Here is a 25,124-nt window from a genome sequence, read left to right on the forward strand (position 1 = left end):
CACTATCAGGCTGTTTACTGTATCCAGATACTAACACTACTAAATAAGAAAAAGACAGCATAAGCAAACACTTGTTGTTCTCCTGATTCTAGAGAAAAAGGATGAAATATCTGATTTTTTTTTCCTTTGGTATGTTATTCAATACAAGGCAAACATTTTGTTGCTTTAAGAACCATTATGCTTAATACTACAGCAAGAAAGAGCACCATGGCTTGACATCACTACGTCACGCATGGTGCAGAAAGGCTGATACACTATGTCTCAGAAGACAAGATTTGAACAGTAATGAGATATCCAGGTTCCTAGACTAGCTACTGGTATTTCTAAAGTATTCAACTGCTCCCAGGAAGTGGAAAAATATCTAAAAGCTTCCCTAATGTAAAACAACTCTCATTGGCATACATCAATCATTAATGTACAGTTATCACCTGGTGTTACTAGAGGGCAGAATACAGGTAAGTGGAGAACTTTATCTGCTATCTTCAATTGTATATTAGATTTCTTTTTTTATTGTCTCATTTCCTTGGTTTATCCCAATCCTCCATTACAAGAGAATTTCCTTAAGTATTTTTATGCTTGGGTTACTGATACATACCCTCACTATGAGCCCTTCCTAAAGCATTTTAGAGATGTATCTGTTTCTTGAGGGTTTTTTTGTTTGTTTTATATCATTTCCATTTAACAACTACCAGCTTCTGTAGTAAAAGCAAGTAGTTTCACCTCATTTAAAGTAAAAGTGAGATAGCTTATTAAAGGACCAGAATTAACTAATTTATCCATAGCCTCATTAACCCAGAATCACAAATAGGAGTCTGCATCTAGATGAGACTTTGACTGCCAAGGTTGAGGTGTCCCAACAGAGTTATTCAGTTAATAGTGCCTGCTGCACCATTTACCTGCTTCTTTGTTTTTGTAATTCGTACATTTTGCATCTCTAGGTAAAATTCACCGTCTTCTAACAGCTTCAGCTGCTTACCTTTATGCCAGGCTCCTGCACTTTCGTACCAGTGACCTCTCTCAAAGAAATCTCCATTTCTCCCAAAACCTGTTGCCCTTCTGAAATCTGTTTCCGCAGAGCGTTATAATCCTCAATCAAGCCAAGAACGTGACGCCCATTTTTGTCTGCCCACATACGATGTCCAGGAACAAGACGAGGGGTACATGCTGTACTGGAAGATGAGCTGCTGTCTAAATCATCTTTAGAGGCTGACTGCGTACCTGGGACAGAAAAACAGTATATACTTTTTTTAAATCCTTATATGTAGAACAAATTAACATGGGACTTCTTTCAAACAAACAAGCTGGAACACTGATGGCATACGTGTGTAAGATACTTTTGGATGTACCTGTTTTTGCTAGTGAAATGCAGTGTCCGTGCTTCTGCAGCTCACAAATGTTTCTGCTGGCAGCCGGGCATTTGCAAAGATTTTCTGCACATCAAAATGGGAGAAGAGCAGTATAAGTTAACATACATTAAAAAATCTTTTTAGCTCTACTTCTGTTCCTCTTTTTGCTGATGCTGCACTTAGACTCAGGAAGCAGAGAAACACAGCTAGTTTTCTACTACCATGCCATATATCTTCCAGCCTTCACCTACATTCATTTTTTTAGCATCTGTCCAATGTTCAAGACAGCTCCCAAAATCAAGTCACCATCAGAAAACCCAAAATATACTGAAAATATTTTAATCAACTCCACAAGTATGACACTCCCTATTGTGATGACTCTAAGAAGCCATCCCCATACAGGGCACATGAGAGTGCCCAAGCAGAAAGCCCACAGAGAATGGCAGCTGTCCATAAAGGTTCTCAGCTATGTTCAGCACCTTTCTGACTTGCACATGGTAATTATGTTCACTACATATTTCAACTGAAGTGTGATTCTTATTGGAAGTGAGACAGTAAGAAAAAAAAACAACTCTTGTGTCTCACACGCTCTCCCACCCCTTCCAGTGCTGCTTGCTTTGTGTGCTGCATGAAGTCATTTAGGTAGGCACGTGCAGCTGAAGTGCATGGAGTTAAAAAGCCCCATTATTATTCCTTCCCACAAGGTGCTGTATACCTGCACAAGCAGTAGGAAGGGAGACTTAATGCTGTACATATGGAAAGCTGTTACTATGCAGAGTGCTTTAGCAGCAAGGAAGAGCATTCCTGTGTCCCCTGTATTCCCTGTACATTCATCTTGGGACCATAACCTAAGCCTTAGCATAAGGAGTACATTTTCCCTGATTTGCTAAAACAGTATCACTTAACAGTGATTGAAATAAAGCTAAAATATTCCTCAAGGCCATAAAGGGGACAACTGATTTATACAAAGACCATTTAGTGCACTTATTGATCCTTCTTGAGTCACCATAGCAAATGCTATAGAGCTGTGCATTAAAAAAAAAAAAAAGAACCTCCAGATAAGCAAAAATTATTGCAATTTAACATAGGCATCCTTCCATCCCAGATACATTCTGCAAATGCTTTTCCTGAATGAAAAAGAAGTGACAGTTGGAGGCTTTAAGACAGTACAGTATGCATTTTACTTCCCCATGCGCTAATAGCTCTAACAGGAAAAGGATTTGAAAGGCTGATGGGCAGCTCCCAAATTGTACAGTTGATGTTGAATAAAGCACTAAGAGCATCTTTAAAGAACAAGGTACAGTTTCTACAGCATAACAAAAGCATGTGTGGCACAGTACCATTCATTCCTGCATAATGCTGAGATTCTTGTTTGAAAAGATAGTTGATATTCACAGCTGACACTGATCCCACTTCCTCCTTCTTTTCTTTTGAAAGCTGTTCCTCTAATTTTTCATGCAAAGTCTTGTTTGTCTCGATGCTTCTTTCAAGCTGTACTCGCAGACTCTGTATTTCAGTCAATAGTTCATGTAAGTCAACTGGATTATTCTGATCTTTTCGAAATTCTTCTGATGCATCACATTTGGGATCTGAGACAATTTCAAAAGAAACACTTAACATCTTCAACAATTAAAATAATATTAGCCATTATCAGAATGCTGAGCAAGTAAATTATAGCCAGCTTTATCCTCAATATTAAGAATTAACTACAAACAGCATTAAGATAATGGTTTGACAAAAAAGCACATCTTAATTGCTTCAACCCTCAAAAGATTTAAAGAGCTGAAAATTATTTTTTATTTTGTCCATAAAAGCTAATAAGTCTCATGCCAAAAGCAAAAATATAATAGCAAGAGAAGGAAGAGGATTTACAAAATTTTTATATTACTGCACAGTCTGGGGAAAAAAGAAATGGGTGATCTTGGAGTGTGGAGGAGGGATAGAATACAATTGTGAGTTTAATTTTATACACTGCAGAAAAAAAAAAAGAAAATAGTGATCACCTGGCAACCACAGCAACAAATTTGAACCTCAAAAAAGCAAGGGCTGCATTTGTCTTTTCATAGAAGGCGGTCAGCACACAAACAATTTCATGTATTCCCCCATGCTGAAATCAAACTGTTCTCCACATAGTGGAAAGGATTCAAGAGCATGAGGTGGGTGCTGCTGCTCTCTAATTACGTTACTAGTTCTGCAGGAAGGTTGCTTCTATCCCTGAGCCAGCCTTGGCTTAAAGCCCTACGCCAACAGGGCTGCTCTGCTGCAGCTAGGCATGAAATACAGCGGTGGCAGGGCATATTACTGAAGGTAGAAAGAAGAAAATAATCAACTTTTATAAGAACTTTACAGGGAAAACTAGCTGGATCCTGTGTGCAGTACTGAGCAGCACTCCACTTTTTTTTACCTACCCATGCCACCAGCTGCTTGGTGCTCTAACTTCCTTAAAAGCACTGGAAAGAACTCATGTAAGTCTCATTCCTTCCCCTCACCTTCCATGACAGACAAGTGGGCAGGAAATTATTAAATGTCTTATTCAGAAAGCAGTTCCAGCGCTTCTCTCAAGCCCCAGGGAGAAGACACTACCCTCATATTTAGGCAAGAGTAAGCACAAGCTACCTGATTAAGCCCTACCCGTGGGGAAGGAGCAGCATGTTTTCAGATGAAAACTAAATACTCAACAACCCCCACCAAGTTTATTCAGCCTGAGCAACTGTACTTTTAATATTTGGGCTTAGCTTAACTAAAAAGGTAAAGGGAATTGGGTGTGCCTAATCAGAACATAATCAAGTATCTCAACCTCACAGTTACATTTCCAAGTAAAAAGCAGCATTTTATCATCCAGTTGTTGCTTCTGCTTTGCACAGCAGACCTGAGCAGAAACAAAGAAATAGCGATCCAGCCGTACTGTCCTTTGACAAGATCTTACTCAGAGGGAAGGGATGCATGGGTCAAGACATCCCTTGTGCATTTATACCTGTGCTCTTCCTTTTTGCTTCTTCCAGCTTTTCATAAACCTTGATCTCAGTTCGCAGGGACTGCAGTAACTTCTCATTCTCAGAGAGCTGACGTTGCTTTATGTTCATTTCTGTTTGCAACCTGTTAAGTTCCAATAAAATGCTAAGTTAACAGCTGAATTTTTATCCTTTATTTCAAAATCTAGAATCCACTCCCCCTTCCCCCACAACTCTTCCCTTGCCTTTTGAATACATCTGTGCACCTCATTAGTGTTAATGGCTATGGCTAAACACATGCATGTCACACTGACAATTTTCTTCCCTAAAAGAATGTCTAAATGTGGACAGAATCAATACCTGTTTAATTCATTACGACTGCTGTAAATTTCACATGTCAGATATTTGGTTTCATCCTCCTTTTTGCCAATTTGTTTTTGCAACCTTTCATTTTCTTTCTTGATGCATTCATAATCCTCATGAAGATGCTCAATGATTGCATTCTTTTTAGAAAGAGATTCTCTTAACTTTTCATTTTCCTTTTGTTTATCTGAAACAAGAAGAAACACAAGTTATTTGTAATGCCCACAACCCACTAAAGCAATGCTCCTTAACAAAATCAGCTTTTTTAGAGACTGTCAGAAAATAACAGCTGCTCTTCTGAGTTTTAGGATTTCAGTATTTCAATTTTCTATTGATTTTTGCTAGATACATTTTCTGTAACAGTGCAACATTTAACTCCCAAGATTCACAAAGGGTTCCATAAAAGAGCTCAATAAACAACTGTGTATGGCTTCATACGCCAAATGCCCCTGCTACCTCGAACTGGTCAGAAGGATGGCATTCAAAAACCAGCGGCAGCAGTTTCCCAAAGAAGGCTGTGAACTTTGCTAATCCTCACAAAATAATAAATTTGACTTCTCTTTTGGAAGAAAAGAAGTCAGTAGGACTGCTCCAGGGAGTAGAATCCACACTCCTCTTTGTCCCTCTGTCCTCTCCTTCCCAGTCAACTGTATGCCAGCAGTCCTTTCCTTGGCACAAGCAGTTCCCTGTGACAAAGAATTGTTGGTAGGGGCAACTGAGTAAACTGGAACAGCTGCAACCAGAGAGGTTTATAAGGACCCTAATTTTGTTGTGACCCTACATTCAGTATTAGAAAAGGAAGAGGCACCCTTGGCAAAGAAACAGCAGAGCGGAGTCATTCCAACTCCCAGCTGTTAGAAAATCATTTCCTCATCTTCTATGAAAGGCTATGAAAACGGTAATCCCCGGGTGCTGTTGAAAAGGTGCATCCTCAGCCTTTCACTTCTAAAAGGCTAAGCTAAGACAAGACAGAAAGCACCTGAGAAGAAAACAAGCAGGAAGTATCCATGAGGCTTTTCTTCTCTAGTGCCTCCAGGAATAAAAGGAAAAGAACTCAAACTCCAGAGACACTGACATTATTTTAAATCTCAAGGTTGACAATGTGTTATTCACTATGGTTCCTATAAAATAAATAAATAAATAAATAAGAAACTCCGATATTATCAGATCATATTGACAGATGTGGAAACAAACAAAAGCAGTAATACATTAACAAAAAGCAGATTGTAAACAAAACAATAAGCAACAAGAGGCACTAAAAGAGAGGACTTTGGAACAGAGGCACGGAGAAAAAAGAATTAAGAAAATGGTAATGAAAGGCAAAGGGAAGAAAAAGAACATGTAAAAAGAGAGGAATGTAAAAAGAATGGAGAAATGAAATCACACATCAAATGGAAAACGCTACAAATAAACAGAGAGAAGGAACATTACTGCCACTCCTTTATCACGTTAACTTCAGTACGAATGCTTACGATTGAGCACAGAATTTCAGGAGTGGGAAGAATGGAGAAGCCAATTTAATGGACTGTAAATACTTTATTGTTTTCTGATTTGGAATGAGTTGTAGTCTACTCCTGTAAAGCACAGTTTTGCATTTTACCTCTGGATCCTTTTGCTAGCATTGCATTCAGAACTTGATTTTGCTTCCTCAGGAAACGTACTTCAGAAGTCAAAGAATTATCCTGCACTGAGCCACGGCTGAAAATGTTTGCAGAACCTATAAATATATACATAAAAGATGATTTATGAGTCATCTCTAGGTCGTTAACTATTAAACTTTCCAGACAAGAACAATTTAAAAAATCACAGAAAAACATGTTATGAAAGTATTTATCCCCTCTGTATTTTGAAGGTTATCCTTACAGACTGAAAGGCAGTTCAGGTTAATGCCAAGTAACCCAAGGCCCTGCATCACAAGTACCTCCCACTGCTGGACAATAATTACCAAAATTGCAAAATTATCCCTAGAAGTCTTTAACTATCAGACAAGAATGCAACAGGGCAAAACACAGGAGCACGTTGTGACATTGCTATTCTTTTAAAATAATGCACACTGTACCAAGGTTCATCCATATTTCTGTATTGCTTGGTTCATACTCTGTTGTATTCACTGAAACCACTGCAGAGGACTGCTAGATTTTACAAACTAATTAACAGTGGGTAATGCTGGAAGTAACAAGCCTGTTTATCCATATGGTACCATGCCAGTTGGGAGCATAGGGCTGGAGTCACCATCTCTGCTTCTGATTACAACCTGAGAACCCATTTATAATTGCAGGGATGAGGACTGGTACCTTAATTTCAGCTAATTTAGATTTATACAACTGAGCCAGTGTGGATCGACCTAGGGTTTCCATCAATAACCCCAGGGAGGAACAGGCACCTCCAGAGCATGATCCACCCGCCCTACCCTCTCCACATCTCTGAGGCTGAGCTGTGCTCCAAAGGGATGTACCTGCGCTCCAGTGCCTCCAAGAGGAATGCTTGGATTTAATGCCTGACTTTTAGAAACTTCAGGCTGATGAATCCTACTCAGAGGACCTCATTGCACTATTCATATGAATATAAGCGCTAAATCGTGTATCCAATCAGTCAAATTCCAGCCTAGGTAATCCTCATTACGTCCTGTATTTACACTGCTTATCCCCCAGTGGTGTGTACAGTGCATCCTGAGAGCTACCATATTCCACTCGCAAGGCAACTGCCTCTGAAATGCAAGTCAAGTAATTGCTATCGCCCTTTCTAACCTATTTATAGTCAGTAAAACACTTCAGGACCCACTGGAATTAACATTACCATTAAAAGTGTTTTTCAGCTGATTGGTTATCCCAGTATCTACAATGCTTTAGTGCTTGAGATAACTGCATGAGTGTCAACTATTTGGTTAATAGAGAAATAACCAGCTGGCAAAAAAATTAGCTGAATGTGTGAGGAGGATGCCTTTCAGCTCTGGCAGTTCAATTCAATTTGATGTGCTGCACTTCCTCTGAATAATCTCATTTTATTGTAATCCCAATTGAAGCTTTTACCAACTACCTAACTGGGATGTAGTGTGCCATGATATGCACCTCTTGTCGTTACTGAAAGACTCAAAGGCTCTAGAAGTCTGGCACTAATGGCATTTTACTATCTATATGTTAAAGAGTTGAGGTAGCTATGTGAACTCAAAAGGCTTTTTCCTTTCAGATTTTAACAAAGCAATTCAACTTGAAGTGGCAAGGCTTGATGGTCTCATCTTGATTCTAATTTAATTTATTGCCCATCACCCAGCTTTATTCTATTTGAAAAGTTATGCTATCACAATCCTACTGAAAGGCTTTAGAATATAACTATTAGTTATCTTACATAATAAGGGATAATGTAGAGCCAGTGGTAATAAGGCCACAATCCTGCAATTTGACCCACTACTGAGACTACTACTTCTGTGCAGAGCCCTGCTGACATCAATTACGCTCTCCATAGATGCAAAAGTCCATCCAAGCAGAGTACAGTGAGGCATCAGGGCCTACAATTGTGAAACACTTGAGTTTTCATTATGTTACATGCTGAAAAAGTGAGCGCTAAGGAAGCCTACCTCGAGGGTTTCAAAGGAAGCACTGACTGAAGGGCAGGCACTACAGAAAATCACAGCACGGAGGAAGGAAGTAAATACTCACTCCCAAACAAAGCAAAACAAAGGCAAACTACAGCAGAAGGTAAGTCTGAGGACATACATTAGTTACTTAGGGGTTAAAAAAAGCAAACAACCCCCTCCCTTTTAATGCTAACTGCTGTTAATAACATTTGAAACATAGGAAATTCAAAATTAAACCTTTGATTTTATTTTGATGCCTCACATTTGAAATGATTGAAGCAATTATTTCAGATCTACTTGCACTGCAAATCTCAGCTCTATAGTAATGATGTAGCCATTACCAGCTCTTGTGTCATTTATAGAATACTAGAAGCCCAGAGGCATTTAAATACTTAGAAAACCTGCTTAATAAAAATAGCATGGCAAAAATAGTGGCTAGGTGTGTGTATATACATACAATATTTATCAGATAGACAAGAGTAATTCAATATATTGACTTTCTTTGAACCAACATCTCAATATCAAATGAATTTAACAGGCTCCCATCAACAATTAAGTACATTACACCTTATTTGGCCTCTTTAAAGGAAAACAGATTAAAGGTAATAAGTTAAAAGTTAAAAAAAAACTCTTTTGAATGATTATGCCTGCCCCAAAGCTAAAATCTCCTTGAACTTCACTTAGGAACTTCTTTTTACACTGAAAGGCGATTAATATATAAAAATATATATGCATATACATATAATACAAAAATAAATAGCATCACTACTAGAGGAGAGAACACACATATCTGATACCATGAAAGAGATCTTCAAAACTGAGAGAAAGTGCTGAAAGAACACAGTAACAGACAGGAACTGTTGTAACACATACTTGTTTTTTCCTTCCTTTTTGAATTTTTTCCTCCATGCATTGGTAGATGCACTAAGCAACAAGAAGACAGATGGAAGGCATAAGACAGTTTATAAAGAAAATATACTTTCCCTGCATTAATGGATGCCCTTGCCAGAATCTTTATGAAGCTGTAAAAGAGCTGGAAGTGTTTCAGTGTGGTTATTTCTAGAGAACAGTATGCCTTTCCAGCAGCGTAAATACTTCATGAATGAAATGGATGCTTTTTTATACACCTTTCCATCAGTGTAAATTATTCCTGAAAGCAAACTGCTATTTGTAGGTAGTACCCATTTAAACAACAACAGAAATGGATCACGGGTATGATGTAAAACATAATGAATCTAATGTCAATATTAGTGAAACTGAGTAAGAGGAAAGCATATATGTATTTATTGCCTGCTTCCACTCTGAGTAATATTGCATATTAATCAACTCTCCTATAGGGGGAAATGTGGGAAGGAGAACATGAATAGAGAGAGCAACGTGTGGGAAAGTATGCCTGGTGCTGTGGGCACGAAAAGGTGCTACAAAACCATCCTTACTGAGAGCCTGGCTACCTTTTCATGGAAAGTTCCAAATGCACCACAGAGCTCAGCTTTCAAAGATGCTGAACGCTAACAACAGTGAGCAGTGACTCTGAATTTGCATGACTATTTTTAGTATTTTCATCCACTGCTTTATATTAGAGTTTGGAATGAAAACCAACTAACTCTATGTTGACATTTGCATCAGTTTGTCAGATAATTCTCATTAAAAACGCTCGATGTCATTTTGTGTAGAACATATTTATCACACCAAGCAACTCAAATGACAGAACACCATGGACTAGGCTCTGTGCTCTACTGCAGCTATTTCAACTTTGTATTTAACGAAATCTGCCTTTAAAGCAGACAGAGAACTCCTGAGAAGTCATCTCCACCAGTCCTGTTCACAGGGGCGGTGTACTGTCCACCCTGAATGTACAGAGACTAGAGGTAGGACAGTTATTCCACAGCATTCCTACCTTGTACCAATAGCAACAATGCAATTTGGAGCAAGTCACCTCCTCTATTCATTCTGGGCCCAGTCCCAACTGAAATTATGTTGATAAAATTGGCTCTCGCCTGCATCTGCCCCTGGCTGGACGTAGCAGAGAATTAAAAGAGGGTGACATCCTAACATCCAAGTCCATTATAACAATAATGATATCCTAAAGGGAAAAGAAAACAGGCTGGTTGCTGATAACTGAACTAGAAGGCCTTTCAATTTTCTGGATGAAATTCAACCACAGTATCATCAAATGGCATAAAACTACCTAGTAGCACTGCAGACCTGTAGTCCTGCTCTCTTAGCAATATGTGCAATTGTAGGTTTGCAGCTTTGAGGTGGACCTGTATCCCACAGAAGATTTGTGCATCTCTACTGGACACACTGCAAGCAGTGGAGTCAAGGATAAGGCATAGGGTGCATTTGGAAGCATGGAAAAGCTGTGCCTGCTGATGTCAGCTCAAGACACAGCAGTATTCAGAGAAAGGCATATAATTTTCCAGCTGTAATGGGATGAGTTTTACGCAAAAAAGGACAGAAAACGTTTCCTACAGCATTTACTCCCTCAGGCTTTAAGCAGGAAAGGTGGATTTATTTATCAGGAAAAATATCTTACCTTGATCTAGTTCTTTGTCTGTTACTTGTCTCTCAAGCTGTTTCCTCAGTCTCTCATTGTTTTTTATGGAGTACTCTAAACGTTGTCTCAGGATTCGAATTTCTTGAAGATGCTCCATTAATAACTCTGAATAAACCAAGAGACCACTTCTTATTTAGAGCAAATGATTGTATTCCTTTCCGCTGTGTACTCTTGTCAAACCTCATGTGTGTTAATACTAAAAAATGACACTGAACTGTTCAAAATGTTAGACACTAAATATCTGGCTCCATAACAAGTTTTTTTTTCCATATAGGGCCCAAAACACACATTCACTGAAAACTACTCCAAAATGTAAATTAAACAATAGTCCAGTTTTAACGCTTTTTAAACATCAGCTTCCTACAAAACTGTAGCAGATCACAATTTTGTGTAGTTAAAACATTGCCTAGACTTGGGAATATATCCTAAGTTCTGCCATACAGCTTCAGTTCAGACTCAGCACAGCAATAGTACACATTTTTCCTTATAACAATAGGAAGCTTACCAGAGTAACTCAGATATAAATTTGACTTTGGCTTACACAATGCATACCTTAATAAATAAATCTGTTCTATCAAGTTTCATTACTGTACCTGTTCCTTCTCGCTTTGCCATTCTACAATTTTTCTTCCATTGGCTGTAAGTTTCAGCTTTACTCAGGAACTTATCTGTTCAAACTGTCACTATCTTATTTGTCAGTTTATCCATGTCATACACTCCTGGTTTACTCTGCAATATTTTTCTCCTGAACGGTACATGCTATCTCAGCTATTAAATTTTCATCGTTGCCTATAACAAACTACTGCAAGTATTGCTTGTGCTTAGTGAAACTATCCAGGTCAAACATGACACCGCTTATTAATTATGCAGCACTTACAATTCTCAAGGAAACACAACACTGGCTTTTATAAAATTAGAAAACCTCTCTTTTTCAATGCAATAATCTCTTGACAATTGTCTATTTTCCCTCATAACTTGTCTATTTAAAGACCGTCTAGAGTACTGTAAAAGATGATAGTATAAAACAACAAAGACAAAATATCATAGTTAATTTTGTTTCAAACAGGAGGTAGTTCAAATCGCTGTCATCTCTGTATGCCTTATTACTGAAATTGCAATGATTATGCAAGATACTAGAAAGCTGAGGCAGACAAACATTCTTCATTATTTCTTAATTAGTTCCCTCGTGTCTTATTTATCACGTTTTCCCAATATCTACTGAATCTTCATTGGGAAAAAAAATTACCTGGGGGAAACTTATTTGACAGAAGCGCCAGTGTGCCATGTTGTCCTTCTCCTAGGTCGTGTCTGTGCTCTGGTGATCCAAGAGATGACTTTTCTGACAAATCAAAGTCAGACAAGCTATGAAGAGCAGATGGTACAGGTGATTCATCCTTAAGCTGCTGGTACATTGTGGTGTTCTTCTCATTCTCCCTTTTGAACAAAGCAAAATGTTTTAAATTACAAAAATTATTTTATTGTTTCAGAAGCATAAACTGAGAACACAGTGTCATGTTTACAGGACTCGGGTTAGGCAAGTGACTTTATGTGACCAAATATGACAAAGAACTATGCACTGGAGGAAGGTATCAGGTCTGAAAATTACACCTCACTACATCAGCAGGAATAATCAATAAACCTCAAGCCTAGTGTTCACGTTCCAGTGCTAGCTGAGTCTGCTTTGCATTAAGGGGACCTGAAATTGCCTTAAACAGGCAGCTGAGGATTTCTGTAGCACAGAAGAATCCCAGGCTGGCATAAAACCAACATGAGCAGCATAACAACAACACAGGCTCTCTTCACCTTCACCCTTATGCTTCTCTCTTCAGCATGAGGGTGTTTTGAAAATGAAGTTCAACACCACTGTACTCTGGTGATCCTGAGCCAGCCCCAAGGTCACGCAAACAGAAGAACTACCCTTCCTGGCAGCTGCAATTAGGATTATATCTAAATACACACCTTGGTGTATTCAGCACAAGAATGAACGTTTTATGTTTGTTCATGAAAGGAAACAGCTTGGTAGCATGAAGTCTCATCTCAGTATCTCAGCCCTTTGCTGAGAAGCAGCAAAAAAAGCCCAAGTTTGTTTTCTATGAATATTCTGTTAACAGAATGGATATTAATGAAACAGGCACCGTAAACAAAGCACTAACCAAAAAGTAAGACAGTTGAAGGTGGACTACAAAATATAGAGCATCCTTACCAATTTATCAAATAACATGGTATTTAGGTAACATGAGTTAACTCTTACCTTTGAGCTAATTCATAAAGTATAGTAACTTCTGCACCTACTGACTCTTCTGCAAAGGAAAAACATCTGATTAAAAACAGATATTAAGAATAACACTTCTTTCCCCTCCATCTTAAACTATTTATATATAGAGTGGTAAATTAATGAGAATTTACAGAAGCCAACAGACACTCAACACATTGTGCATTAATGTCAAATACTGTACGTGAGCAAAACTATTTATGGCACAGCAAGAAAGCAAAACTTTCATTGGGGTTCAAAAAATGTCTAAGGAAGGAGTGTGCAACATATGTGCCAGGTTTTACAGCCTTAGTGTTTTAGTTAGCACACAGTTGAAAAGTTGTGCTATACTGCAAAAGGATTGGGGTACACGTCGCTGCTCCTGCATTAAAAATTGCAAAAGAACAACTCCATCTCGCTTGGATTTTTTCCATCTGGAGCCAGGCTAACCAGTTGTCCTTAGCAAACAGGCATGCACAGGACTCTTCCTGCAATATTCTCAGTGGCACAGAGTCAGCATAAGCACAACTCGGTGCTAGGGACCTGGACTCAGACACTAATTTGAATTAGGAAATAAGAGTTGTGTGGTGTCACCTTGGCTCCCCATACTGCAAAATTTTTGTGCAATTAAGCAAAAGTGGCAGGCAAGAGTTGCACAGCTGAAATTTCTGGGGAATGAACTGAAGGTCAGGATGGAAATGCAGAGACAGACGGTTGTTTATGCTTCTTCTTTACAGTCAATTCTTAGTAAGCTGAATGTTTTTTATCGCCCTACAAACATCATTTTATTTTAATGTGTGATTCAATGCAACACCATTGTGTTAGATATATTGAATTGTCTCAGTTGTCAGTGACTTTTCATAGTATATAGGATACCATCTGTTGGCTTGATGCTTTTTTTTTTTTTAAAAGACATTTAATCTTTATTCACAACACAGTCTTCTTATTTGTAATGCAAAGAATCTCTGTAGCCACTGAAATCATTGAAGACACTCAATCTTTTATTACACTGCTATGACACACTAGCCGTAATACCTTTTTCTCATATACAGCTTCCTTCTATGAACAATCAAAACCAGCAAAATGCTGCCACTATCTTTAAAGAAAGGCAGAATACAGATCATTCTATGGCTAGGACCTGAACGTTTCAGAGCAAAATGATCTTCTAGAACCAATTTCAAGAAGATGTAGGGGTCAGGGTCCCTATTTTAGGCCACTTCAAGTGTTTGGCTAAAGATGCCAGTTTTGCAGCTGACATCTGTGGAAGCACTGCCAGCTGTTGGGAGAGAAACAGCCACACTTGTGACGTTAGGGCTAAAATAAAACTTTTATTAAACCATAACCACTATGTTTTGAACAGTTCAAGTAAGCATGTGTATAAACAATTCAAAATGGAAGGTGCCAATATGGAGGGCAACTACCAAATTAAAATCCAGTCTTTTTGGAGGATTACAATTTTATATTCCAAGGCAGTCCTCCATATAAAACATTTAAAGCACTGGAAAGAGGAAGTAAAGGTTTTATTTACACACAAACAAAAAATCTACACATTTTGAGAACACTACCACGCCTCAAACAATAAGCACAAAACACTGCTACTTACCATATAGGAATTTCCTTTCCAGCTTCTCAAACAATAGAACGCTTTGATTCAGCTGCTCACGGAAGCCTTCAGCAACATAATAATCTACATCACTGGCTTGAAGCAGTTCCTCAAAAGCTTTAATAAGGCTCGTCAGATGTTGATGGTAAGTGACACAACCACCGCGGATCTCTTTAATTTGTTGGTGTTGAAAGGAAAGCTCTTGAGCTTGCGAATGAACTAATGAATCATATCTGAGAAAATGAAATTATCTTTGAAAGCAATTTTCTGACCATAAATAACATTTAAATATAAATAAAAAGTGAATTAAACTTATATTTCTAAGCTATAATTTTATGTGACTCAATTTTCTTTTAAAATGCTTTTACAGCCACAATGACAAATATATTGTCTCTAACTGTTGAGTTTTGTATTTATGGGCATAACTTGGGGGTTATTACCCTTCACTTAACTGCTTCATTTGTAAGATGTGCAGAAACTAAAATGATGAACTTGTTTGTCTGCCTGGAAGTCACCTGGATGGCATGCAAAGGTGCCAAAGCAAAGCAAGTAAGACTGAATACATGAAGAGAATTTTTAAAATTACACTTATTTTTTTCCTGTTTTTTTAATTCAGTATAGAAGATCAAATGGAGCTGTCCCTTCTGAAATTGTATATAGTGGCTGCCAGGAGCACAATATTGGACTTTCTGAGCTCATGGTTTCATCTAGTCTGACAAATCCTACATATCTCTGAGGGCTTATTGCCAGAGATGTGCCCATGACAACTACTGTAGTGTCCAAACTCTTCTCCACAAGCTAAGGTATAAATTTCAATTCAGATCAATTGAATTTATTCTGCACTTGTGATTATAGACATCCCCTTTATAATGCAACTGTCTGTATCACGCATCTTTTTACAGATTCATCCATTAGTGGAAAGAGTGAAAAGGGGGGAAAGGATCTGACAAAGTGCACAAAGTCAAACAAAAGGGTACGTAAACAAAATGTATGGCAGTGTGAGTTGTTATGCAATTCTTATTGTCATTTGTATAGGAAAAGATATGTAACTCATTTTTGGGTCTCTCACTTGTGACTCATGTTGTTGTCCTAGACAGTGGCCATAAAAACCTTACAGCGATCCACGCCACCACATTGCTTAATTTACAGTCAGATCTCCCTTTGTAATATGACAGAGTTGTATTTTCAAGGTATGTAAATTTATACGCACTAGGTAGCAGAACCGTATTTTATGACAGTAATACTAAGAGATATACAATTGTCTGTGCTGCTGGTTGCTCAACGTGTCCAAACATTTCTATCCAAGCATTCCGAAGAAAACCAACAGGATGAATCCCTTTCTTTGTTATACCTTCCTGTCATTCTAACGGCCCTCAGGCAAATAACAATACTAAAGCCAGGGAAAAAAAAAAAGTTTTGTCTTATGAGACCACATTTTATGCCTGTGATTTGTACATACGCTATCAGAAATGCTGCCCCCAGTCTTTCCATATGAAAAACAGGACTGATACTTTCCAGCCTCCTATAAATGATTTTCTAGCTTAGATGTTTATGCCATAAACTTTCATTTATTAATTTCAATATATATCTACTTTCACATCCTTCAAAGGAGGCACTACAGCACACAACTGTAAAATAAATTATAAATAGTCTCAAATTCTTATTTTGCACATAAAGTGTGGTCACACAAACAGAAGGGCTACCATAAATCTGTCAGCCAACTCCCCACAGAAATGTTTATAGCTTAAATGGGATGTTCCATTTTCTTCTATTTGTCACATGAAAAAAAGGAAAAGCTGCAAAACTGTAAATATTTGATTAGCATGGTCATCCCAACCCATGGAGTGACCTAAGGGTATTTGACTTTGCTTAGAGAGGACATCTTGCAGCAAAGAGTTGTTGTGGGCCTGAGGTGTGGGGAGAGACACAGGAGTGTGGCATAGCACAGAGGATGTTATGAGCTTATCGGGAATAGTTCTGTACTAAGAGAAATAATATTTTGTACTTCAAGGCTTCTCTTAAGTAAATGTTTCAGCTGCTTTACGTTAATGTTAGTGAAATTTATCCTTTACCGTTACACATTCGTCCATGAATAAAATTACCTTCATATTACCTTCCTATATTATTTGGTAGTGCTGTTTACAAAAAGGAACATGAAGCAATAACAACTTTACTCACTTGGATGGCAATGCTTCTCTCAGTTTGTTTTGAAGATAATACACTTCATCAAGATGAATATCTGCAACTTGCTCTTTTCCAAGGCCTTCCTCATTTGCTGAGAGTAGTTCCCTAAGGTTTTGTGCTGTCCACGCATCAGGTACTTTTGAAGACTGTGAATTCCTATTTTCTGCGTGGATCTCGTAACCCATAGGTTGATGTAAACTAGAAAATGGTTTGATTTCTTGCATAGCTGTATCTTGCCCTTGCATAACATGCCCTTCCACAGGCAAGGCTGTGTCACTCAAAAATATGTTGGAAATACCACTCGATACAAGCTGGTCAGAGGTCTGTAAATGAAACACGAACTTTTTGTACTTTTCAAGCTCAGACTTCATATTCTTAATTCTTTGTTTCAGTTCTTCTTTATCATCTAGGACTTCACAGTCATCAAGTGCATCTGTACTTGTTACACTCAATTTAAGAGAACGCAGGCACTTGGAACCTGAATTTGCAGTGGCTGAGTCAAAGTCCTCATGTTCCATTGAATAAAAGTCTTCATTTATCTCTTTTAATGAATGCTGGATATTCACATTGCTAATGTTATGATGATTTTCCATTTCTGAAAAACAGGAGGCTTGCGTGTGAATATTAATATTTATTTATCTGACATTCTGTTCTTAACAGCACTAGAATGAATTCATTTACTTCTATAATAACAGAATAAAAATGCAGAATAATTATGAACCGTACTATACTTGTTTTGGACCTTTCACCTCTTTCTGTGATTTGCCCATTAACTCAACTTGAACATCAAACACTTCAAACCCTTTATAAGCTTTCAAACAAGCAATATTCAAAATAAATCTGCTTTCTTTTCCAAAAAGATTGAAAATTACTTTTGCTATATTCAGTTCTGAATCAGAGACACTGACGAAGCCCCGTCCTTTCCAGCCACAAAAAATGATAACCTTGAATGTAAGGCACCGAGATTTAAAAGTAGACTCTGTGACCTTATATGGCTCTTCCTAAAACTTCTAATTAAATATTCTTTTTCTTCTCACTTCAAAATCTATACAAAACCAATTGGAGCATAAAGTCAATGGAATTTTAAAAAGATTATCAACAAAATAGTAAAATTTGAAAAAGGGTCTTTAATAACTTATTTTTAAAATGCGTTCTAAAAATCTATACAAATGTTCAGTGTTAAAGGTTTTACTGGCATTCATTTGGCATGCACAGCACATCTCTTAGTTGACTTTGCCGCTGCTAAGTAATGCAATCAACCCAGATTCAGACCAATAAGAGCTACATATTCCTACATATACTCTATGTTAATAGCTCTATGTATGCAGAGGGCTGTAAGCATCTAAGAAAATGGTATTTTCTGGTTACCAGTAAATTAAATTCTCGCCTTCTATTAGTTCTGCAAAAGATCACAGCTACTTAGAAACTCCCTTTTGGGAGTCTTGCATTGATCTTGCAGACGTCTTAATACTTTCAAATCCCCTTGGTTTCTATGAAGAATTTGAATGCCCAGGTTCAAGCTCTAAATCAGTCCAAAATCTGACTCAGAGCAGTATGTCTGAGGGGACAGCTGTATATGAAGTTTCAAGACAAGCACAAGGACAAGACAAATCAAAACAAATATAGCCTAAAAGCAGGAAAAAAATGAAGCTGCAATACTGGAATATCATCATATTCAAAAATAAAGCTGGGTGATGTTCTCTGCGATACACAGATTGCTGCACACCATTATTTATGTCATTCCAAGGGTGACAGAATCACAGGACAGAAATGTTTCTCAAAAAACACTTATGTATGAATGCAAGAAGACACAGAGAATAAGAGAGTATGACATTAAGTTCATTAGCTTCTCTTCCTCCTTCTCTACCTGAAAGGCATAATCCCTTGATTTTGTAGCTGGTTGCTGCAGTAACACTGATGTCAAGGAAGGTTGTGGACTGAGAAGGAAAAAGACTCAGATACTAGAGGAACTCTTAAACTCTGTAATCCTGGTTTCATGCAAATGTTCCAGACAACAGAAGCAGGAAATAAAAATAGGTATTAGGGAAGAAATGTTTATGATTAGAATATGGGTTACAGATTTTAATGAGACACTGTCCTTTAATTAAAGAAGAACTAATAAGCTCTCTGTGCGTATGTGTGTCCATATACACAAAGGGCACACGCAGGGCATGATCCTGCAAACTAACTAACTGGCCTCAATGACACCACTTTTACAGTAAAAGTAATGATGCAACCAAAATTAGCCAAATCCTCTGTATTTTGTAAACAACAGGTTAACTAGGTTATTCAAGCCTTCCCATAACTGACTAAAGGGTTATGTAGAAATACCTAATATACAGCACTAAGACTATTTACATTTTCATTAAATGATTCCATTAGGTTTCAACCTAGTTGAATGCTTTCAAATAACTCAGATAAGCAAAATTCTGTCATTTAGCTGATTCATTGCAATAGTTCTTAACTAGATGCAGAAGCATAAAGTAATAAACATATTTAATACAGAGAAGTGTTCAGAAGTGAGGACATTAGCAGTAGAGATCAGGGTTAGGCACACAACTCATTATTTTTACTGGTAACCATACTCATAAATCCCCATGACCCTTCTGAAAGTATAACCCTTAAAAGACTAACTGGGATTCTTAGAGCAGTTAATCCATACCAGCTAAATAAGCAAGATTTAAAACTGACATATAACAGCAAAGGAGACAATTGCCTGCAGTAAATTACAATTTTACACAACTTAGAAGACACTAGAGTTTTAACTTTTCTTTATATATATTTATATATATATACACACACAATTTAAATGCTCTACCTTGACAGTTTTGCTGATTTTTGTCCACTAGATATTCATTCTTGACCCCTGTATCCAGTTCAACATCTTGCAAGTCTACCTGGTCCCCACTATTGTCCAGTTTGATCAATGAGGCGACTGAAGAATATAGCAGGGGGGACAACAGAAGGCAGTATGTGAATGGAAAAAAAAATAATCAAGTGGAGATAGTTAAAAACAAATTAAAAAAAAATCACAACCCACACACAAACCTGATTCTCTGACAATTTAGAACAGGAAAAATCACTTAAGGAGCAACTATTGAGAATGTAATACAAACATTACTGGTGGTATGAAATAGTGTTTTCACGTTTTTAAAAATACTTGAACTATAAAGATGTGAATAGCATCCTACCAACAAATGAAGACAAACATTTGCAAGTCTCCCTTGCAATATAACAGCTAATCATTTTTAGTGTATTTTTAAATGTTTCATGTTAAACTTAGAGAAAAGGTTAAACAGTTCATCCAATACAGTTCATCCAATTATAACTCATTATAAACTTCTGCAAACTTCCATTGCAGTAAGTCTCACAATTACTGTCTGTAGTACAAGTGTTCTCTACTGCAGAGGAAAGAAACCAGTATGAAAATGAAATCTCAGGACTTCAGTGCTAACAGATTAGGGTAATTTCAGGATACAATTTCAAAAGTACATTCCCTCTCAGAATTCTCCATGGATTTTGCACCTACCAAAAGTAACTGCTACAGTCCAATCAACTTCAGTATGTACCATTGAGTCATGCCATATCTTTCTCACACCATGATAATGTTATTGTTGGCAGCAAAGCCTCTGCAACTTCTGCTTTTGACAGTGGCTCACTTGGTGCTTGATTTAATCTTACTTTTATATTTACACCTTCTCTGTCTCTCATCTGTCTTTTACATCGCTACCCCGGTTTTTAATCTTACTGCTACATGTATTTTTTTTAACCACTCCAAATCTTTATATGATACCCATTGTTCTCTGCCTTACAAATTTGTCATACATTGCTGATCCAGATACTTTGTCAACAAGTAAATTTAAATTAACCCAGCTGCACTGGAAACAGACACAGATGACTTGACTGATCAGTGGAATATTGGAAAATCTTGTTTATGCAGCATAATCAAATAGGGTATTTTTATACTCTCCTGTCTCCGTTACTGTTTTCATTAGGCTTGGAATCCTATGAAGGAAATTTTTTATTTACCTGAACATTGATGTATGTATGTGCATGTGTGGGCACCTTCCCAAACTGTCATTTCTTATATACATTATGCCATGCATACAAGGGACTTTCTATTCCATACAAAGCTGTTAAACATTCTAGCAGCAAAGATAAATTTAACTAAAAATAAAAAACAACAGTGTTTTCTATATAGTCATCTATATATAATTTGCCTACCCAATAAATATTAAGAATAAGCAGTATTGTACTTATGTAAAAGTGATCTGTTTTTACTTTCTACAAGAAAAGAATACACTATTTCAAGCAGCATTACAAGTTATTATGTCTGCTTTTATATGCAATTGTTTATCTACCTCTCACTAATGTGTTTTCCTCTGCAGGCTCTTCTTCAAGGTTTTCAGTTACCAACTCGCTCAATAGTAACTCTCCATTTGCTTGTGCTTGGAATTGTTTGTTTTCTACTTCACATGCTTTCAGATCTTCATAAGGTAGCCTGGTATGATGCTGTAGTTGTGAATCTGATTTCTGCTCACAAAGTTTCAAAGGCACATTTCCTAGTGGTCTGGATGATCTTAGGAGAATGGGCAGACGGGACTTCTTGGGCAGGAAAGCAGAATCAGTCTGAAAAAGGTATTGAATAAAATGAGAGGTTGGCAGGTGGGAACGTAGCAGTCACGTAAAGGAAGTATAAGCTAGTATTCCAGGAAAAATAAAGATTCAATCAACTGTCACATAAAATAGTAAGATTGCAATACCCTTGCAACGTGGAAAACATATATTCAGCGAGCCGACCCCACCGGTTCAATTTTCTGAGTGAGTGCTGTTTATGCATCCACAACCACACGGTGAGTGGCTTCCAGTCCATGAAGCAAGGCAGCGAAATCACCATCAGCTAAGCAAAGGGTTTTAATCAGTAGGTGTATTAGTTAACCTTGAATTTTTATAGGCACTAGGAAAATAGTTTATTACCTAAACTGACATTTCTAACTACTTCCCACTCTGATGAGTTGTATCACATCAGACAGCCCTGTGTTTCCCTTAAATCCTTTTTTTTTTAAACATAAAAAATTGAGGATCTTTCTAATTTTTCCTGAATTTCTGAACATACTTCCTTTCTTCCTCTCTCTCCATCCAATAGGCACTAAATCAAACCAGCCCTTTGATACTTTTGAGCAAATGAACATAGCTTTCCACCAGCTGCAGAGGAAATTTGCTCTACCACAGAGAAATTCTTTATGAACAAAAATGGTTCATTACCAATACACTCTTATGCATTGTTCCTGCAGGATTCCCATCTCCTACTATAACCAACGTTACATCATTGGAGTTGGGAGAAGCTAAATTTCTTATTGGAAATCCTTACATGTTAACCCCTCACCTCTTGAAGACTCCACACAAAATAAATGTGTCCTTGTTTAAACCACAGAGCATAAAGTAATGCTATCTCCAAAAAGATAAAAACATGCAATATGCTGATGAGAGTTATAAAATGCTGTGTAATAATAATAAAAATCAATAATGGCATGTTCAAATAGATCTAGTTTATTTCGTTCGCCGTTCATTTGCTCCACCAGTTTGAAAGTCCTGTAATTTCTTTTACCACCCAATGTATTCTGAAATACCTTTTCACATTCATTTCTTTGGAATTATAGTCTTTATACAATTTAAAATAATAAAAAGCAAGTTCCATTTTCCTAATGACATACTCAATTCGTTTCGTACATACGTGAATACAATATCATTTGGAAACTGAAAAATAAATCCAGTTGGGATGAACTTCCTGCTAGTTTTACTAAAATGCACTAATAATATTGAACAATTTCCACCTGTCTCGGGGCTGTTGTATATACATACACATTGCCCAGATTACTTAAGGTCCAGTTCAGCAGGCTATATGAAATTATTTATAAAAGCCATTCAGAAATACCCGATACACTGGATTAGACCAAACAAGAAGACTTTTAAACTGCATGGATGTTGTAACTCATAAAAGTAGAGAAGTATATAGAACACGATGAACCAAAACACTATACTGAAACTTAATGAAAACAGGAAATTGAAAAAAAGAGATTTCAGTGACCAGAACTGCAGAAAGAACTCTTGGTATTCCCTGTGGAGGGCAGACAGGCCTCTGCTTGCCTTCAGAGAGATTGTCCTTCGTTCCTGAGAGGTGAGACCAGCAAATCAAAGACATCACTCATGCTTTTAAGCAAGTCATCACAAACAGATCTTCATTGACAGGTCAGCTAGGATCTCAAAACCCACCCCCTACTAACCATCTTTATTCTTCCTCATTTCCACCTGTCCTCATCTCTTCATGTGCTCCTGAAGCCAGCTGCCCTGGGTAGCACAGAGCAAACAGATCCACTCCTTTCTGCATCAGAAGGGCCTGGTCTGATTAGCCAAGGCATCCTAAAGACATGGGCACAGCTATCACAGTAGCCTGCCTGCCGAAAACAACTGACCAAATACCCAATACCCTAAGAATGCTAACAACAGCCTAAGAACATTTCCATTATTATTGTCTCTCTTTCCCTTTCTTTTTTATTAAATATAGAAAATTTACCACCAGTAGGGAAAGCTTAGAAGAAGGTAACTGAATCTCTGCTAGCAAGTGAAGATGCTCTGATAGAGTTTGATTACATGTAAACTGACTGGTGAAGCAAGACGTTGCTTTTCTGAGTTACTTGGATTTTGATTTTTCAGGTGTATCACAACCTATTCCTAAGATTGGCAAGAATTCCCTAGGCTGTTCTCCAGGGACCAACCATGCATGCCAAAATCCTCTCCTTAAAATCCCATACGGAGATGCTTATTCCAGTACAGACAACATCTCGTGGTTTACAAGCAGCTTCCTTTAATGAAATGGAGAGAATAAGAACAAGCTGGAACACAAATCACTAGCTCTCAGAAATCTCTTGATCACTAAAGTCATGGAAGCCATTCCTGCAGTAGGTGCTACAACATTCTCTGTTAGAAGTGCATGAAGTCAAAAAGCAAGATTCTCATTTGTATCCCCTGCTAGATCTAAGATCTTCAAAGAGTTTTCAACTTAGCTTCTATAACTGCTACTGAAACAATACACATGAACTCTTTAGTAGACACTATTGTTCCACCTCTTTGTTTAGGATCAGAGGCTGCCTGCCTACAAAAGGCTTGAAAACTGAACTGGCATAAGCAAATTAAGTCTGTATTCACAAAGCAGATTCTGTGCACCTACTTTCCAAACCAAATATGAAGAACTGCCCCCACAGTTTTATAGAGTGCTACTGGTCATACTTCTGAAAGAGCAAGACACAAAGCTAGATGCTAATAAAAGCACAGAATTAAGATTTGAGATTGTTGAAATCTACCAGTAAGTCTTCACCAGCATGCTCTGAGACATTATGGACATCTTCAATTTTCTAGACCTCTTTTGTCTCTTAGTTGTGCACTTTATGAGCATCTGAGCAGAGATATAAGGCTGTACAGAATCAGGCCACTATGCTATAAACTTTCTCTGTTTCCAAATAGCTAATAATATTCACTAGTGTCTAGTCCCAGTGAGGAATGAAACTCAATTAATTAATGGTCTAAGGCACACTGAAGTGCATGATGAAAAGATTCAAATATTAAGAACAATTATCTTAAATATATTTGGCATATATCTCTTCTCCTAATTTTAAAAATTACACAAAAGCAAGATTTAATATTAGAAATGAAACATACTTTTCTCTTTTGTACATCTATCCCCTCAGTAGTAAAAAGAGAATCTTAAATAAACTTACTTCATTTGTTCTCCTTGAAAAAAAAATTCTTTCATGCTGCTCGCCCTTCTTAAACACATTTTCCTGCTGATGTTCTCTTTCTGCATTTAATCTTGAATATTTTGTTTTTTCTTCTGAGGCTCCTTTTTTGCCTTCATGTTTCAATCTCATGACATTACCCTCTAAAGTCATTGTTTGTGTAGCTGCATCTTTCAATTCCACTTTCAACAACTCAATATCCTTATTAATCTGTGGCGTTGCATCTGGATAAAGCTTCTCTTTCCCATCAAAAGTTGATTTCAATTCTACTTGCTGCTTTAAGAATTTATTGACCTGCTTGAAATGTTTGAGTTCAGCTCTTAGTTGAATAATCATTTGCCTAAGATCTTTTTCATCCTTTTTCTCTATATCTTCACTTGAACATTCTTGCTCAGTTGTGTTCAGATGATCTAACAGTTCATTTACAATTTTCATTTGTTCTTGTCTGCTATACTCAGGAAGGAGGAAAGAAAAGGCATGAATTTTTATTTTTATGTAAGCA

At 37.4% G+C, this 25,124-nt stretch overlaps 1 protein-coding gene across 1 annotated transcript in view; it reads right to left on the reverse strand.

The window, feature by feature from the left end:
- CDK5RAP2 (CDK5 regulatory subunit associated protein 2) overlaps window positions 1–25,124 on the reverse strand; it is a 79,336-nt gene that overhangs the window by 8,347 nt on the left and 45,865 nt on the right. Inside the window, 14 exon segments of the mRNA XM_068656669.1 lie at window positions 977–1,218; window positions 1,347–1,430; window positions 2,687–2,935; window positions 4,321–4,442; window positions 4,658–4,847; window positions 6,261–6,377; window positions 10,771–10,896; window positions 12,038–12,225; window positions 13,043–13,091; window positions 14,646–14,878; window positions 16,824–17,424; window positions 19,648–19,764; window positions 21,191–21,458; window positions 24,605–25,070. Of these exon segments, the coding sequence (XP_068512770.1) occupies window positions 977–1,218; window positions 1,347–1,430; window positions 2,687–2,935; window positions 4,321–4,442; window positions 4,658–4,847; window positions 6,261–6,377; window positions 10,771–10,896; window positions 12,038–12,225; window positions 13,043–13,091; window positions 14,646–14,878; window positions 16,824–17,424; window positions 19,648–19,764; window positions 21,191–21,458; window positions 24,605–25,070 (3,052 nt within the window).

The sequence above is a fragment of the Anas acuta genome, chromosome 20, assembly GCF_963932015.1.
Source record: "Anas acuta chromosome 20, bAnaAcu1.1, whole genome shotgun sequence".
Classification (NCBI taxonomy): Eukaryota; Metazoa; Chordata; class Aves; order Anseriformes; family Anatidae; genus Anas; species Anas acuta.